Genomic DNA, 18,618 nt, shown 5'->3' with positions numbered 1-18,618 from the left:
ATATACTTGGCCTTATAGTTAAGTAATCGTGACTGCCTCATATTACATTGATTCCTGTCAAACATTCAGAAGTTTAGGGAGCATCATCAATTGCCAGTCCAAAGTTACAGGACCTCATGAAAAATTCTGCATTTGATTCTGGTTCTTAAATGGTAACAAGGTAATGGAGAGCAGAATTAGAAAGTTAGGCAGGCCCACACCCTGGTACCACTAAACACTGTAACAGAAGGCAGAATCTGGTAACCACTCAATTGTTTGTCCTCTGTTCAGCTGTTGCAACATTTTTCAGATGGGTAGCAGTGTAAAACACCTTGGCTTTGAATTGGTGCCTTCAGTTTGCCATTTTCATGGTAATGATATTCTTGTGGCAAGTTTCTGAAGGTTAGTGTGTTATTTAGTCATTTGTAAAATAGGATATCCCATTTTGGTCTCCTTGTTTTCTGATCCACTGGTTTGTACATGGTGATTCTGTAAACCCCTCAGAAAATTCCAGAGGAAGCTATAATGTTGCACCCTCTGTTGCAGATGTGAGAAAGTTCATCAAGTGGATACTTAATGGCAAGTCACCTTTGCTAAGCTGGAAAGGCCTGGGCCTGCAGCAGGGTGGTGACAACATGTGGAAGCTGAGCTGGGATTGGACTCAGTGGCCTTATAGCCCCCTTCCAGTTCTATTCATAGCAGTGCTGAGGGTCATGCTGTGAACTCTCAGAATCTAGATTTAACTTTATTAAAATGCCATTTTATTTTATGGCTGCAGTGATTAATTTAAAATAAAGTGGCACACATACAAAATGATTAAAAACAGGGACATAACGTGGTGAAAGTCAAATTCAGTCTAACAAATTTCAGTACCACTTCTTACAGTTGTAAATAATGGTTTTAGAATATAAGTGGCACCAAATTCAGCTGTAGGTTTTGTATATCAACTGCATGAACAGTAGGTGCCATTTATTAGGTGATGAGGTGTAGAATATTTTTGGAGCTAATGCTGAGATACTTAATGCATTCTGGTGGATAACTGTTGCATATAAACAGCGACAGATGATTGTAGTGCCAAGGTGGGTGCTTTGTCCAGAGTGTGGTACCTAATAACTGTCAGTGGCTTTTGTTTGTTGTTCAATTATAATATTTGGTTTCCTAATTAGTTTTATGTATGCTTTACACAGAATCTTTCGCCTGTTGGTTTCATAGATCATTTTCTCTGACATGAGGGCAAAATCATATTCAGGAAAATGTAGCATGCAGCACTAGGAATGGCTTCAGTATTCCACCAATACTTTTAGTATCTTCATAAATTGCCAAGCTTAGCTATTCTGCCTGGGGAAGTCAGCTGCAGACATAACACACAAGTGTGTTTCCATGGTAATTCTGGTCTTCTAGAGTACCATTAGATCTGCATACAAATCTGAAACTATCTTTTTCATAGTAGTCAGGTTATACTGCTGTGTGGCATTTAGTTGTTGATTTGTATTTCAAACCATTTAAATACATCATGTTGAATGGGGAAAATAGAGCATGAAGAAGGTGGGACATGCTTTCACAGTGAGTTGAAGCAGAGGATGGCAGTCATCTTGGTTGCTGAAACCAGGGTAAGAGCAACATCCTGTTAGCAAGCTCTCTCTCCAAGTGTTTGTACTTATGTGGTCAAGACAGCAAGGGGTATCCACAGTCTTGGGATAGTAGTGAGGGGGAACTTCAAGATTTGCAGAAGTGCAAAAATGGTTTAGAAAATGTGATTGTGGTAGAGTGAACCCAAAACAGGTGAAGATGGAATGCTGAGTAACTGCTTGATGGGGAAAAACCAAAACCATGAAGAAGTGAATATCCCGGACGAGGACATTGCTGACTGGCTAGAACTCATATCAAGGCATTTTGTTCTGCATCATTTTTTTCACAGGCACCACTTGTGCATTCTGTTCTCAGATTTCAAGTGCGCACAAAAAAAGCAAAGCAGCTACCTTTGCAGTTGAGGCTTCATCTTACCAAAAAGTGGTTCACTCAAAACTTGGTGGCATAGGCCAAATGGGAGTAAATGTAATTCAGTAAATGCTACATGTTGAAATCTTGAGGTAATACAGGTAGGTTGTTCAGAAGCAGAACACAAGAACATTAAAGCAGACTTGACAGTCAACTCTCGCTGTTAAAGAAAAAATGGTATTTCACTAATACTATGTCAGTGAGTTTGTGGCAGTCAGCTGTCTTTTTAAATCTGGTTGTGAAATAGAATACTTGTGGCACAACTGTTGTCTGGTAGGCTGAGATTGCTAAAGGAGGCATGCCAGTAGGGACTCTTATGATAAGCACTGGAGAATCTATGTGCTGGATCATCAAAACTTCTTTCTCCACCTGTTAAGAGATTATTAGATTTACAAAAAGGCAGTAGTTCACATGGATGCGCCAACAGCTGCTTACAGGTTGGGTGCAGACCTATATGAATGTGCAAGCTATATGAAGATACTTGTAATATAAAACTAAACTCTGCAGCTTTAATATGCTATGCAGATTTGCACACTGTCAGTAAATTCACTATATGTTATTTCAGTTGCATTTTCAGGGATTTTCCTTTCTGCGGAATCTGACAAAGTTGGAAGAGTAATAAATTACTTGGGTTTTGATGAAGTTGACAAGGACTAGGAATCACAGGGAAGGTCCAGAAGTTGTGCCTCCTAACAGTGGAAGTTACTTATGAGCATTTCATTGTACTCTTCCTAGGACTCATTTTTAAATACTTTTCTAGTACTCTTTTTAAAAGTTCTTTTTTGTATAACCTTAGCTAGAAGGTAACAGATTCATAAAATTCATAACTGTGGGTGGAGAAATTGAAATAGATAGATCTTTGGACTTGCAGTGTTTAAGCACAACTGTTATTGAGTCCTGTTGAGTGGCAGGACTTGAGCTGCAGTATCCTGCCATGAATGGAAAGTTATCCTTGCGGTCAAAGATGACTTTAGTTAATATTTTACATTTCTTACCTGTGTCAATGTTCTCTACTAGTGCTAGGCATTCTTGTGTACTAAAAATATAGATCATGCCTATGAATATGTATGTACATCCATTTCTGTCTTTCAGCCTTGTGTTTTGGCAGGCACATAAGTTATATTTGCTTTTAATAATAGCATTGTACTTGGATAGAAAAAAGTTGCTTAAGTTTTCACGGGATGTGATTCATGTGAACTATCCCAGTGTTTGCATGTTGCTGTGTCTGAGAAATGGTAATACAACCTAAATTACATGAATATTAAGTTCTGTGTCTTTGTTAGGGTCACAAAAAGGAAAAACCATTTTTTTTATCCTTCAGATCCTTAAGTTATGCAAAATTGTCCCCCTTCTGCTGCTGTTCTGTGAAGCCAGTTGTAATCCATCCATAAAATCATAGAATAGTACAGTGAAGAGGCCATGAAGGCCATCGAATCCAACCCCCTGCTGTTGCAGGACACCACGTTACACCATCCCACTCAGAGGGTTGTCCAGTTTCTTTTTGAATGACTCTAGTGTGGGAGAGGCCACCATCTTTCTAGGCAACTGGTTCCACTGCTGTATTGCTCTGATAGTGAGGAAGCTTTTCCTGATATCTAGCCTGAATCTTGACCTTTCTCTTTGTGACAGCCCTTGAGGTACTTATAGAATGATACCATGCCTCCCCTCAGTCTTCTCAAGGCTGAAGATGTCTGAACTTTTAATTATTTTCTTATTCACTTTATGTTTTATGAGGCATCCTGTAGTTGAAACTCTCTTGGTGATTAATAGAATAAAAGCAAACACAATTAGACCAAATAAAAAAACCTGAAACCATATTATGTGTAATGTTACTCAACAGAAATCAGTATTTAAAAGAGATAAAGGAAGTTTATTTTAAAATTCAGCATTATCCTTGTTAAAAATCAAGCAGATTAATTGTTATGGTCCTGAAAGAACAAAAACCATTTTTTCCGGTGCCAAGGTAGTTGCCAAGTGGCATTCACTAGGAAAAGTATTCCATAGTTTGGAGGCCAGTGCTGAAAAGCCACACTCAGATGTAGCTACCCACCAGACCTTAGTATGAAGGGGCATTTGAAGTAGGGTTTCCAATGAATAAATGGACTTTTCAAGCCTTATTACGGATGAGGCTACCCACCTATGCTTTGGGAAGATGCTTTATAAACTAGGTGCAGTCTCAGTCAGTCTACAGCCTTAATGAAAACCAGTTTCTTGAATTGGGCCTAGGAATGCACTTTTAACCAGTGCAACTGGAACAGTATCAGTGTGTCATGTTCCAGCTGTCATAGGTGAATGGACAGCTGCCTTTGTACCTGTTGAAAAATCCTGGTTCATTCTAAGCATAGACCCATGTTGACTGGTCTGGATGCAGTTTATGGATTTTTTATTATGTGCCATGAAGTAATCTCTGGCAACCTCACAGGAATGAATGTCCCTCAGAATGCCCTAACCTTGACAGCCCTGCTCATTTTTTGTAACTTGAGGCATTGGCTTACTTTATGGAATCAATCCAGCTCATATTTAATTTTCCCTTCTTCTGTCTTCAACATTTGCTAGCATGACTGTCTTCTACAGCGAGTCTTACATTTTCATTATGTGCCTGAAGTACAATAGCTTCAGTTTCATAATTTTTGCTTCCAAGACAACTTCTGGTTTGATTTGACCTTGGACCTATTTGTCAGTATTCACAAAGGTCTCCTCTAGCACACATTTTGAACACATCAGTGTTCTTCCTGTGAGCTTTCTTTACTGTCCAGCTTTCACCCATAAACATGCATGGTTATCTGGGATACACTGGTATAGATGATCTTGGCCTTGGTTTCCAATGAAATGCCCAACTAGGTGATCTTCTGCTTCCTTCATTGCTGCCCTTCCGAGTCTCAGCCATCTTCAGTTTTTTTGGCTGCAGCCTCTATTTCAGTTGATGACTGAGTCAAGGTATGCATAGTCTTCTATAAATACAATTTCTTCACTGTTTATATTGAAGGTGTGTAATTCTTCTGTTGCCATAATATTTGTTTTATTAATGTTCAGCTACAGTTCTGCTTTTGCACTTTCTTCTTTCATTTTCATCAGGAGTTGTTTCAAGTCTTTGCTGCTTTTTGCCAGAAATACGGTATCATCTATATACGGTCAGGTCACAGCAGAGAGCTCTGGCAAAAGGTGATCCACTGGAGAAGGAAATGGCAACCCACTCCAATATCCTTGCCATGAAAACCCCATGGACTGTATCAACAGGCAAAGAGATATAACGCCAGAAGATGAGCCCCTCAGGCTGGAAGGTGTCCAGTGTTCTACTGGGGAAGAGCAGAGGATTAGTACTAGTAGCACCAGAAAGAATGAAGCAACTGGGTCAAAGCCGAAAGGACACTCTGTTGCGAATGTATCTGGTGGTGAAAGGAAAGACCGATGCTATTAAGATCTATATTCCATAGGAACCTGGAATGTAAGATCCATGAATCAAGGCAAGCTGGACGTGGTCAAACAAGAGATGACAAGACTGAACATCGACATTTTAGGAATCAGTGAACTCAAATGGACAGGAATGGGTGAATTTAATTCAGATGACCATCAGGTATACCACTGCGGGCAAGAATCCCTCAGAAGAACTGGAATAGCCTTCATAGTCAATAAAAGCGTAGGAAAAGTAGTACTGGGATACAATCTCCAAAATGACAGAATGATCTCAGGTTGAATTAAAGGCAAACCATTCAGCATCACAGTAGTCCACATCTGTGCCCCAGCTACTGGTACTGAAGAGGCTGAGGTTGACTGGTTCTATGAAGGGCTACAACACCTTCTGGAATTAACACCCAAAAATGATGTCCTTATCATCATGGGGGATTGGAATGCTAAAGTAGGAAGCCAGAAGATAACCGGAATAACAGACAAGTTTGGCCTTGGAGTACAAAATGAAGCAGGGCACAGGCTGGCAGAATTTTGTCCAGAGAATACGATGGTCATAGCAAACACTCTTTTCCAACAACCCAAGAGATGACTCCACACATGGACATCACCAGACGGTCAACGCAGAAATCAGATTGACTATGTGCTCTGCAGCCAAAGATGGAGAAGCTCTATACAGTCAGTAAAAACTAGACCAGGAGCTGACTGTGGCTCAGATCTTGAGCTTCTTGTTGCAAAATTTAGGCTTAAATTGAAGAAAGTAGGGAAAAGCACTAGGCCACTCAGGTATGACCTAAATCATATTTCTGATGAATATACAGCAGAGGTGACAAATAGATTTAAGGAATTAGATCTTAGAGTGCCTGAAGAACTATGGACAGAAGTCCACATCATTGTACAAGAGGTAGCAACTAAAATCATACCAAAGGAAAAGAAATGCAAGAAAGTAAAATGGCTGTCTGAGGAAGCTTTACAAGTACCATGTTTCCCCGAAAATAAGACCTATCCTGAAAATAAGACCTAGCTGTGTTTATTCCCAGCGCCAGTGGGGAACATAAAGAGCCCTTTTAAACTTTATTTTTTAATTTAACTTTTAACTTAATGCACTGTGTGGAGGCAACATATTTATGCAGCTCTGCTCCCTCCGCTCCCTGCGGAGGAAGCAGAGCCGCATAAGCTGATGCTTCCTCTATAGCGGCGGCTCCTGTCACAGGCAGAGTGATACCAAATGTCCCAAATGTACATGTATCCATGCTTTTGTACATGAATAAGTGTGGATTGTTGTACACATTAGAAAATAAAATAAATAAGACCTACCCCGAAAATAAGACCTAGTGAATTTTTGTGAGCCCCAAAAAATGTAAGACAGTGTCTTATTTTCGGGGAAACATGGTAGCTGAGGAAAGAAGGGAAGTGAAAGGCAGGGGAGAAAGAGAAAGATACACCCAATTGAATGCAGAATTCCAGAGAATAGCTAGAAGAGATAAGAATGCCTTCTTAAATGAACAGTGCAAAGAAATAGAAGAAAACAATAGCAGAGTGAGGACTAGAGAACTCTTCAAGAAAATTGGAGATATGAAGGGAACGTTTCATGCTAAGATGGGCGTGATAAAGGACCAAAATGGCAGGGACCTAACAGAGGCAGACAAGATTAAGAAGAGATGGCAAGATTACACAGAAGAACTATACAAGAAAGAGCTTAACATCCCTGATAACCACGATGGGGTGGTCACTGACCTCGAGCCAGACATCCTGGCATGTGAAGTCAAATGGGCCTTAGGAAGTCTGAGCAACAACAAAACTAGTGGAGGCGACAGTATTCCAGCTGAGTTATTCAAAATCCTAAAAGACGATGCAGTAAAAGTGCTACACTCAATATGCCAGCAAATTTGGAAAACTCAGCAGTGGCCACAGGATTGGAAAAGGTCAGTTTACATTCCGATCCCAAAGAAGGGTAATGCCAAAGAATGTTCAAACTACCTCACCATTGCACTCATTTCACATGCTAGCAAAGTTATGCTCAAAACCCTACAAGCTAGGCTCCAGCAGTATGTGGACCGAGAACTACCAGAAGTACAGACAGGATTATGAAGAGGCAGAGGAACCAGGGATCAAATTGCCAACATACGCTGGATCATGGAGAAAGCTAGGGAGTTCCAGAAAAACATCTTCTGCTTCACTGACTGTGCTAAAGCCTTTGATTGTGTGGATCACAACAAACTGTGGCAAGTTCTTAAAGAGATGGGAGTACCTGACCATCTTATTTGTCTCTTGAGAAACCTATATGCGGGTCAAGAAGCAACAGTGAGAACTGGACACAGAACCACTGATTGGTTCAAAATTGAGAAAGGAGTTCGGCAAGGCTGTATACTGTCGCCCTGCCTATTTAACTTATATGCAGAATTAAGATTGCTGGAATTAAGATTGCTAGGAGAAGTATCAACAGCCTCAGATATGCAGATGATACCACTCTAATGGCAGAAAATGAAGAGGAATTAAAGAGCCTCTTGATGCGGGTGAAGGAGGAGAGTACAAAAGTTGGCTTGAAACTCAACATTAAGAAAACTAAGATCATGGCATCCAGTCCTCTCACTTCCTGGCAAATAGATGGGGAAGAAATGGAGGTAGTGACAGATTTTGTTTTCCTGGGCTCCAAGATCACTGCAGATGGGGACTGCAGCCAAGAAATTAAAAGATGCTTGCTCTTGAGGAGGAAAGCTATGGCAAATCTAAACAGCATACTAAAAAGCAGAGACATCATCCTGCCGACAAAAGTGCGTATAGTCAAGGCTATGGTTTTCCCAATTGTAATGTATGGCTGTGAAAGTTGGACCATAAGGAAGGCTGAGCACCGAAGTATTGATGCTTTTGAATTGTGGTGCTGGAGGAGACTCCTGCAAGTCCCTTGCTTGCAAGGAGATCAAACCAGTCAGTCCTAGAGGAGATCAACCCTGACTGCTCTTTAGAAGGCCAGATACTGAAGATGACATTCAAATACTTTGGCTACCAGAAGGACTTCCTGGAGGAGAGTCTAATGCTGGGATATGCAGTGTTATCTTCATTTTAGATGTCAAAAGGGTTTTGTGGCTCCCTGTGTTTTCTTCTGTGTGGGAAACGGGTCCAAATGGTTCTTTTGAGTGTTAAAGGTTGCTGACCCCTGCTCCAGATAATAAAAGAAAATGAAGTGTTTCTAGACAGAGTGGAAGTGCTGCAGGTAAGTGTAGTCCAGAAGGAAGAAGAGCAACAGCAAGCTAAGGCAGCAGAAGAGAACCCGGAAGGAAGGGAAAATGAGGAAACTTGCTGGAACAATGTGACAGTTAGACGCAGAAGACCTAGAATACACTCTGCACCCATGGAAGCAGTGGAATTTTTGAACTGCTTCAAGTTACTTGAGGAAGGGACATGTGAGAAACGCACTGTGAAAGAACTACATGACACACTGGGTAACTCTGAAGAAGGGACAAAGGGCAATCAAACTAGGAAAAGGATAGCAAATTTTGCAACAAAAGAAGAGTGCTAGTTGTGGGAGATTCCTTCTTGCATGGGATGGAAAAATATGTATGTTGTGATGACCCAGAGAATCACCAAGTATGCTGTCTCCCTGGCACCATGGTTAAAGATGTATAACCATCAAGTTCACACAACTCATACGACCCACTGACAAATATCTCTTCCTTCTCTTCCATGTGGGAACTAATGATGCTGCCATGAGAAGATTCACTGAAATAACAGACTTTTACGCTCTAGAGAGAAAAATTAAAAAACGAGGGGGCCCAGATAGTCTTCTCCTCAATCCTACCAATATGGTGGAAGAGGAACTGTTAGGGGAAGAAAAATCGTTCAGGTGAATGACTGGCTATGATGGTGGTGCCGTAAAGAGAGATTTGGATTCTGGGACCACAAGCTAAGCTTGCTGGAAGATGGACTATTGGTAAATGATGGGCTGCACCTCACAAAGAATGGGAAGCAGATGTTTGGCCACTACATAAACTTCATCAGGAAAGCTTTAAACTGAAACCTATAGGGGAGGGAGATGTGCAGCACGGTATACCATCATCTGGCAAAGAGATACAGTTCAACAGAGCAAAAAACCTCAAGCAGGGCCCAACACCAGTCCCCCAAAAAACATAGAAAGAAAACCAGAGCACAGCGAGAATGGACTTTGATGTCTCCACACAAATGCCCAGAGTATGGGGTGCAAACGACATGAACTTGAGCTCATAGTACATGAGGGCAATTATGATCTTATAGGAATAGCTGAAACTTGGTGGGATGACTCACACAACTGGAATACAACCTGTTCAAGAAAAATAGAAAGGACCAAAAGGGAGGTAGTCGCACTATATGTAAGAGAGACATGTATCTGCACAGAAATACAAGAGGGGGACCTTGGTACTTGGTAGTCCCAGTGAAAGCTTCTGGCTTAATTTAAAGGGAGCAAAAAATAAGAAAAACTTACTTACTGACGTCTGTTGCCGACCACCCAGTCAAAAAGAGGACAAGGGTGCAACCTTTGAAAAGCAACTTTACAGCATTTCCAAAAAGAATAATATAGTCAACACAGGGGTCTTCGGCTTCCATGATATATGCTGAGAGATCATTTCTGCCAAACATGGCCCCTCCAAGAGATTCCTGCTATGCATTGCTGACAACTTTTTCCAGCAGAAGGTAGAGAAAGGAATGAGAGGATCAGCTATCCTGGATTTAATACTAACAGGGATGGCCAGCTGGACAAAATAGAGCCATGGGAACTCTGGAGGAAAGTGGCCATACTATACTCGAATTCTCAATTATAGAGGAGACAAGGGTTAACTGCAGCCAAGCATGTATCCTGGACTTTAAAAAAGCCAACTTTGATGAACTCAGAACAATGATAAGCGAGGTGCCATGGCAACACACCCTTAAGGGAAAAGGAGTTCAAGAGGGATGGGAAATCTTGAAAAAGAAGATTCTCCAAGCACAACCATCAAGTATTTTTCATCAAGAAAAAAGTGTAGAAGACAGCAGAGGAAGCCCTCATTACTCCACAAAAAGCTAAGCGACAACCTGAAGAAAAAAAAAACATGTACAGGAAGTGGAAGCAGGGATTGCTTCTTGTAAGGTCTCTTTGTGTACCTGGTAATCTTTAAAAGTTTTCTTCCTGAAACCACTTTGGAATATTTCTTCTTGAACACATATTAAGTAGTTAAATGTGATGGTCTTCCTTTCAGATCATTTGAGTTGCTAAGCACTGGAGCAAAAAATTCTTGTAAAGGATAAGTGATTTGCTCCTTAGTTTTAGCATTTAAAAAGGCTTCGATCTCTTTTTAAAAAATCTGGTTTCAAATGGTTTTTAATTAATATGGGGAATTCATCATACTGCTGTTTTTATTTATGTATTGTCAAGTTGTCTCCAACTTATGGCGACAGTATGCATGTCCTTCAGAATGTTCCGTACTTCACAACCTTGCTCTTGTAAATTCACAAGGCTGTTGCTTCCTTATGGAGTGACTCCATTTCATAGTGGGTCTACCTCTTCTTCCTCTACCTTTCCCTAGCATGATTGTCTTCTCCAGTGAGTCTTGACTTCTCATGATGTACCCAAAGGTTGTCACCTTCATGTGTTATTGCTGTGCCTCTGGGAAATGGTTTTATGATGACTGATATTTTAATTAAATGTTGGGTTTCGCATTTGTCAAATTTTAATTTTTCCTTAATATACTATTTTTAATGTTATGGTTGTGTTTTGTTTGCTGCTTTGGGTAGAATTGCCCTAGCAAGATGGATTATGAATATCTAAATACATTAAAATATTATATTTGAAGTATTTTTGAGTCTTAGGAAGAGAGAGAAAAACTTTCTTGGGAATGCTAGATAATGAATAAAACTTGGCCTTTATCTGAATAAGGTTTTAAACTATCTATAGATCTTTAGTTTAAGGGAACAAAGTGATCAGTTGAGAGAAAGAAGAATTGAAACTTAAGGCTAGTGTTAATGGTTTTCCAGACAAAGTAGAACTGAAAAAGTTTCCAATATCCTAAATAATGTTATCTGATTTAGCATCGTATCTGATATCTTGCAAACAGAACTAAAATGTAATTTTTCAGTGCTTCTGTTTAAGGCCCTAAACTGTTAAACCATTAAACTGTCTGTTAAAAAGTAGACTTAAATAGATTCATTTGGGCTTTAAATTCCTCAGGAATGTTATTTAAAGTGTATTTTGTCACTATTTTTCTGTTAGTGATATATCTTGTATCAACAAATTAATGGTCTTTTGTTGAAGTTAGTATAGCACCTTTGGTTTCAGTCACTTTCTAGATCCCTTACCAGTTCCATTTCAAGCTGAAAAAAGGTGCTAATTCAGGGGTCCTCAAACTTTTTAAACAGGGGGCCAGTACACTGTCCCTCAGACTGTTGGGGGGGGCAGACTATAGTTTGAAAAAAATATGAACGAATTCCTATGCACACTGCACATTAAAAATTAATTATAATTAAAATTAATTAAAAATTTAAAACATAATTTAAAATGTTTGCTCCGCTCACTCGTGGGACATAGCTGTAATGTCTGCAGTCATGCTGGGGGGAAGATGGGTGCAATCGTGCAGGCCATTCCCCCCCGCCCCCCCCCCCGCACGACCATGAGCAAGCCTGTCTTCCCTGCACGAGGGTGCCCGCAATCGCGGCCATTTCCCCCACCCCAAGCACTATCGTGCAAGGAAGACAGGCATGATCATGGTCACGATCATGCAGAGAAGACGGGTGCGATCGTGGCCATCTCTCCCTCCCCAGCACGACCGCGATCGCGCCCGTCTTCCTGCACGAGCGCAATTGCGATTGCGTCCATCTCCCCACTGAGTATGCCTGCGCCAGCTCTGAGGCCGGCTGGATAAACGAACATGGTGGGCCATATCCAGCCCGTGGGCCGTAGTTTGAGGACCCATGTGCTAGTTGAACATTCTGTTTCACTAAAGGATGGATATAGGTCTGCATACACAGGCTAGGGAACTTGAAAGTGAGATTCAGTGTCCTGCCTCTAGGATCTCATAGCTGGTCACTGGTGAACATAATGCTGAACTAGTGGGACCAGCCTGACTATTCTTATATTATCTAACATGGTGTTTCTTATGATCTTAAATGAAATAAGCGGTAATTGTGTTTTTTGTTTGTTATTGAAGAATCTTAGCAATAGAGGGCAAACACACTATGTATAAACATGGTCCAGACCCAGCCAGTAGCCAACTGCACAGGAAGGGGTAGCCATATCTTATTTTCCTGTTCTTCCATGGGCAACTTAACACTGCTGTTTGTCAATACTTACCTTAGAAAAATAACCTATGGAAGTTCACATCTTACCTTTAATCTACCTAACATGAGTGATTGCAGTGCAGCAGCCCAGGCAACTATGGATAAACACAGATGCATATGGTGTGGCAGTTTTCCATGAAAAAAGTGGGTATTTTCCACAAACAAAAATACATTTTCCATTTTGGAATATTTTCTGTGGAAAATGTTCTGCTCCACATTACAGCTTAAGGCACTTAGATGTTCTATATTTAATAACTTTTTCAATTTATAAGATACTTCGCCATTCTATATGCCATCTTCACTCATGGCAACCTTTCTGGGGCTTACAAGCAGGCAAGTTTAACCACAGTCCTTTGTAGGAGTGCAGCGAAGAGCCTGGTCTTAAATCATTTAACTGAGCAGTAATATAGCGTATCTTCCACTCTTTGTGGAGTGGAGGAGGGCTTTCATGCACAAGGATATAGTTGCATACTTTCACTCTGTCTCTGCACTCTGGTTGAAATGATTTGTCAGGTGTATTCACACTCTCCAAACTAGGAAGCTTACTTGGTAACAGGCTTCTCACGTTCAGAATGCCTAAGGGGTGTTCTATATATTTTAGAAACGAGTCTGTCAGGGTTTTGCATTGGCCAAGGGTTAGTGAGGTCAGTTTGATGTGTACTGCATTAAAGAAGTTAACTACATTTCTGTCCACATACAGATCATAATGTAAATTTACAAGAGAACTATGCCTAAGTGTATGACAACTGAACTGAACAGCAGGGCTGAGTAGGCATACATTGTGCAGTACAGTGGTACTCATGAACTTAATCCGTTCCAGGACTCTGGTTGTGACCCACATTGGTTGTGAGCCAAGTTAAATTTGCCCATAAGGTTCAGTGTAAATAAGGTTAATCCGTTCTGTAACTATTTTTTTAAATCGGAAAAATGTGAAGCAAAGTGACAAAGAACAACAAAGATCGCAGCTATCTCCCACCCCGCCCAACACAGCCGTGATCGCGCCCGTCGTCCTGGTGCACTGGGAGGGGAGAGATGAGCGCGGTCGTGGGGGGGGGGGATGGACTGCGATCGCGGTCGCCACCCAATGCGGAGTTTGCGACCAGAGTCAAATTTTTTATGACATTTTTGTTGACAACCCAATTTGGTCGTGAACTGAGGCATTCACGAGCCGAGATACCGCTGTATTGTCAATACGAGTTCCAAAGACGACTGCTCCCATGTGTTTTTGCCTAGTTTAACTATATGGACATCCACTTTCCCCCCACAGTTATGCTGTTATTGCATATGGATGTGCCAGCTGCCCCAAACTGACATGTGAAAGAGAAGGCTGCCAGACTGAGTTTTGTTACCACTGCAAACAGATATGGCACCCAAACCAGACGTGCGACATGGCCCGCCAACAAAGAGCACAAACTCTGCGGGTACGGACAAAGCATACCTCAGGCCTCAGTTACGGACAAGAATCAGGACCAGGTATGCATTAGCAAGTTTCTTGCAACTGTGGTTATGTTGGAAGGTCTGGGGGAGAGATTACTCTCTCGATGGTGAATTTTCTGGGATAAAAGTGTGACACCTTCATGTCTGACATAGACTTTGGTGACTTGGTGCAATCAAGTGGCTCTTGCATGACTGCATCTCCATGACTTCTGTGCAACATGTACTTCTCTTCCTAATCTGTTTGGCCTATTGGATCAGATACTAGTATTTGTTAGTTATAAAAGTTACTACCAGCTCTTTAACCCCAGAATTCTCATTAAAAGCCTCACAACTTTTATCCCAGCTGCTTTGCCCTAATTTTTTCCTGACAATGTTGTGCTGGCTGCTTGTTTGATTTTTGGTCTGGGCGTGATTCTTTTGGGTCTTGGGGTTTTATATTTGCTCATTGGAAAAGGCTGGAGCTATGAATATTTGCATATCAGGGTATTTATCATTATGGCCCAGCTGCCACTATATTTAAGTAATATTTTAAGATTATTTCTAAAGGTCTATATCCATTCAGGGTATAAAAATGGCAACAAGGAAATCTATGATGATTATTAACATGTCATTTTTCCAAGTTAAAAACTTTAAAAAAAAGTTGCTTTGAGTTCTGTGGAAGAAAGGCAGGATAGCCGTATAATAAATAAAAGCTTCCTTTCTTTGTATGTGGTTTGGCTTTTTAGGTCATGAGCTGTTCTGGTTGCTGCTGCATTAAAAACCTTCTACTTACTTACAAGACTTCAGTTAGCCTCCTAGTAGATATCGCATCTCAGATGTATTGCTACCATACTGTCTTTGAGAAGCAAAAAAATACTCAGTACTTTAGGAATTATTGCAGTAAACTAGTATGGTCACGTGGAGATTCCTTCTATAGTGCATGTTAATATGCCATCTTTGGTGTAAATCAATTGAATCTCTACAACTATTCTGCTACAAATTATAAACAAAAAGGTCATTAAATACCAAGTTATTTTGCGGGAATTCTGAAACATGCTGGAATCTCTTAGCAAAAACACTAAGTTAAAATCAAGTTTTACTCTTAGTTCTGCATGCTAACAACTGCTGTATACTGGGTCAGATTATCCTCAGTCTAATCTGTTATTGTCTACTCCAACTTGCTTAGCTAGAAATCTTTGTATATCATCTGCTACCTGATTCTTTTTAGATATGAGAACTTGTGCTTAGGAGTATGAGATGTATTTGTACTGCCACCAAGCTATGAGCCTGTGCGGTTTTGCCTGTTCTGTCTAAAATAGGTATAACCATCATGAATAATTATTTGTTAGGTACTGCTTTTAATGACAAAGACTGTGATCTTATATGGGCAATTGTATTGAAATTAATCAGATTTCCATGTCTTGGGCAGCCAGATCATTTAAATACTGATTTTCCATTTGAACCATTATGGTTAGTATTATGAGCTGGAAGCTTCAGGCCATACAAATCCATCTTTCACCTTCTTTCCTGCAATGAAAGACCTTGCTGAATTTCAGCTGCTTTTAGAAATATATTTTAGTTGTTCACAACTTGACTACTTTTCCTTCTTCACTTCTGCAGCAGATGATATCAAGCCATGTCCACGTTGCAGTGCCTATATCATCAAAATGAATGATGGCAGCTGTAATCACATGACCTGTGCTGTTTGTGGCTGTGAGTTCTGCTGGCTCTGCATGAAGGAAATCTCTGATTTGCATTACCTCAGGTAAGTCTGAAAGCAAAATGCAGTAATTCCACTCTATCTTAGTAAGCTGTATTTGCTGATGCATGGTTGTGACCTCAAACCCATGCCAGCCACAGCACATGGTATCCATCATGCTGTGAGTACAACAGAATTGATACAGTGACTTGTGTTCTTATACTGAGAAACTGAGTCTTGATTAGAGAACAATACTGAGGAAGGAGGGGAAACGTTGCTCACTGGGTAGCCGCTTGGTTTCTTCAGGCACTTCTAGTTACATGGAAAAAGAGGTTTATTAGGACCTGCGTAGGCACACGTTCACCTTTGCCGTGTTTGAACTCTGTCCTCCTAAGGGCCAACTATAAAATCTCTTGCAGTCCTTCTGGTTGCACATTCTGGGGCAAGAAACCATGGAGTCGTAAAAAGAAGATTCTTTGGCAGCTTGGAACATTGATTGGTGCCCCAGTGGGCATTTCCCTCATTGCTGGCATCGCTATTCCAGCAATGGTCATTGGCATCCCTGTTTATGTTGGCAGAAAGGTAAGCATAAAGGTGCATCTTTTGAAGTAACATTTGCAAGCTTGCATGGAGTGAATGTGTATGAGTGAGAGTGAAAGAGAGAGCTCATGCACGTTTCTGTGTGTAAACTGCCTTCAGTAGATTAGGAGGAATCAGTTGTTGTTCTAGAAAGGGAACTAGCCTAATAATAATGAAGGGTGTTGTGTTAGGAGACTTGAGGCTGCTCCTCTTTCCCCAGAACAGATGTGTAGTGAGCACAGCATTTATGTATTGTTTTAGAAAAGCTACTTCCTCTTGAGTTCTTTGGGCATTGACACTTGTTTTGCCCCTGCTTTGAATTCTGCCACCTTGAGCAAATTTTTAGCATAGTGAGGCTTGTTATTTTTTTCAGAGCCTATTAGCCTTTTCACACCTTTCCTGTAACTCTTCAGAGCTGCACATGTGGCATGTGTTTCTATTTAATTTACAGCTTTTCTTTATCCTTTTTCATGTCAGATTCACAGCAGGTATGATGGAAAGAAAACTTCCAAGCACAAGAGGAACCTTGCCATCACTGGTGGTGTAACCTTGTCTGTTATAGCATCGCCTGTTATTGCTGCCGTAAGTGTAGGTAAGCAGATGAGTGCATGGTGATTTGACTTCCATTATAACATGACGGTGATTTTAAAAATATCTATCTCCCACCCCTCCATTTCATTTCATTTCATTTCATTTCATTTCATTTCTTTATTGCATTCATAGCCCACCCCTCCAATTGTTTGTTTGCTTGCTTGCTTGCTTGCATTTATATACCACCCCAATAGCCCAGAGGGCTCTCTTGGGTGGTTTACAAACATTCAAACATTAGATAGATGGGAAATGTATTTAGAATCAGGATGTGCGAATTTCCCAGAGCTTCTCAGGGTGTTGATGTTGCTGTCTTTCCCCTCAAGCAGAGAGAATCACATTGTCTCTGCATGCTCTGAAGGTACAGGGGGAAATATCTGCCCACTTGGTTCTCTTGTAAGCACTGCAAAAGTCACTTTGCTGAGGTCTTCCTTTGCTGAGGGAGTCAGGGGAACATATCTTAGGTTTTTCTTGACACCTATGGTTACACTGTTTTTTCTGTTCACATAATCTACAATTTTTGCTGCTCCTGCATACACAACTGTGATCAAACCATTTACTTTAAAAATGTAGTGGCAGTTGGGGTACATTTGAAAGTTTGCATTGGATTCATGGGGTTTGCAATCCCATGTTGAATCTTCTCCTTTTTTCTTACACATTCTACTATGTCCTTGACCTCAGTTTTGATTCTAACCTTTTGATAGTACTTTGACATCTCCTCATCATGAAAAATGTTCTTGTTTTGGCTGGGTTGGTTTCTGAGTTGGTCCTGAAATGGGAGCTCATGTAACTCAACCAGATCATGAAAACCTGAAGCTGATCTGAGAGCCTGTGGGGTTTAGTGGCTAAGAGTGCAAGATTGGGACACAGGTAGTCGGGGTTATGGTCCCTGTTCAGTCTGGGTGCTAATTCCCACTTAGCCATGGAGCTCTCTGGCTGGCTTTGGACCAATCACAGACCCTCAGCCCAACCTACCTTACAGGATTGTTGTTGTAAGAATAAGATTGAAAGGAGAAGAGTTATGTAAGCTGCCTTGAGTTCCTTGGAACTAAATAAATGAATTGTTTGATTAAAACATTTATAGTCTGCCTTTTCGCCAGAGAACTCAGGGTAGTGAACAACAAAGATGAAAGATACAAGCCAAAAATTACCCATTAAATTTCTGTTACAGTGTGACAATGAACACTAAGAGAAGTAGTAAACAACTTTTTAAAAACAGGAAGTTAAACAAATAATTACAAACCAGGCATGTTTCTAAAAAGGATTTATTGTTGTAAGCCGCCCCGAGGCTTCGGCGAATGGGGCGGCATAAAATGTTTTAATAAATAATATAAATAAATAAATAAATAAACCAACTTGTATGAGGTTGTCAATGAAAAGGAGAGACCGGGTTCCCTTAGATGCAAGTTACAAAGTTTAGGGGCAGGCCCTGAAAAAACTCTCTTCCTGGTCCGATTTAAATGTATTTTTAAGGTGCTGGCACATGCCAAAAGATGTTAAAAGGTTATCTCTATAAACAGATAGGTTTATACAGAAAAGGGCAGTCCTTCAGAAATCTTAGTCTAGAACCATTCAGGTATCATCAGCAGTAGTTTAAATGGTTCCTAAACACAGATTAAAGTTAGTGCAGCTGTTTCAGGAAGGGAGTTGCATGGTCCATATCTTGTCAA

The 18,618-nt window shown here is 40.7% G+C and overlaps 1 protein-coding gene across 2 annotated transcripts in view; it reads left to right on the top strand.

The window, feature by feature from the left end:
- Nucleotides 1-18,618, top strand: part of RNF19B (ring finger protein 19B) — a 28,112-nt gene that overhangs the window by 3,944 nt on the left and 5,550 nt on the right. For both annotated transcript variants that reach the window (XM_044431620.1, XM_044431619.1), the window contains 4 exons: nucleotides 13,934-14,139; nucleotides 15,703-15,847; nucleotides 16,201-16,363; nucleotides 16,838-16,952. In XM_044431620.1, coding sequence (XP_044287555.1) covers nucleotides 13,934-14,139; nucleotides 15,703-15,847; nucleotides 16,201-16,363; nucleotides 16,838-16,952 — 629 coding nt within the window. The remainder of the gene's footprint in view (nucleotides 1-13,933; nucleotides 14,140-15,702; nucleotides 15,848-16,200; nucleotides 16,364-16,837; nucleotides 16,953-18,618) is intronic.

This window comes from Varanus komodoensis, unplaced genomic scaffold, assembly GCF_004798865.1.
Source record: "Varanus komodoensis strain SLA01 unplaced genomic scaffold, ASM479886v1 scaffold221, whole genome shotgun sequence".
In the NCBI taxonomy this organism is placed as follows: Eukaryota; Metazoa; Chordata; class Lepidosauria; order Squamata; family Varanidae; genus Varanus; species Varanus komodoensis.
Note: the sequence above shows the minus strand (reverse complement) of the source record. Positions and strands in the feature narration are given on the sequence as shown.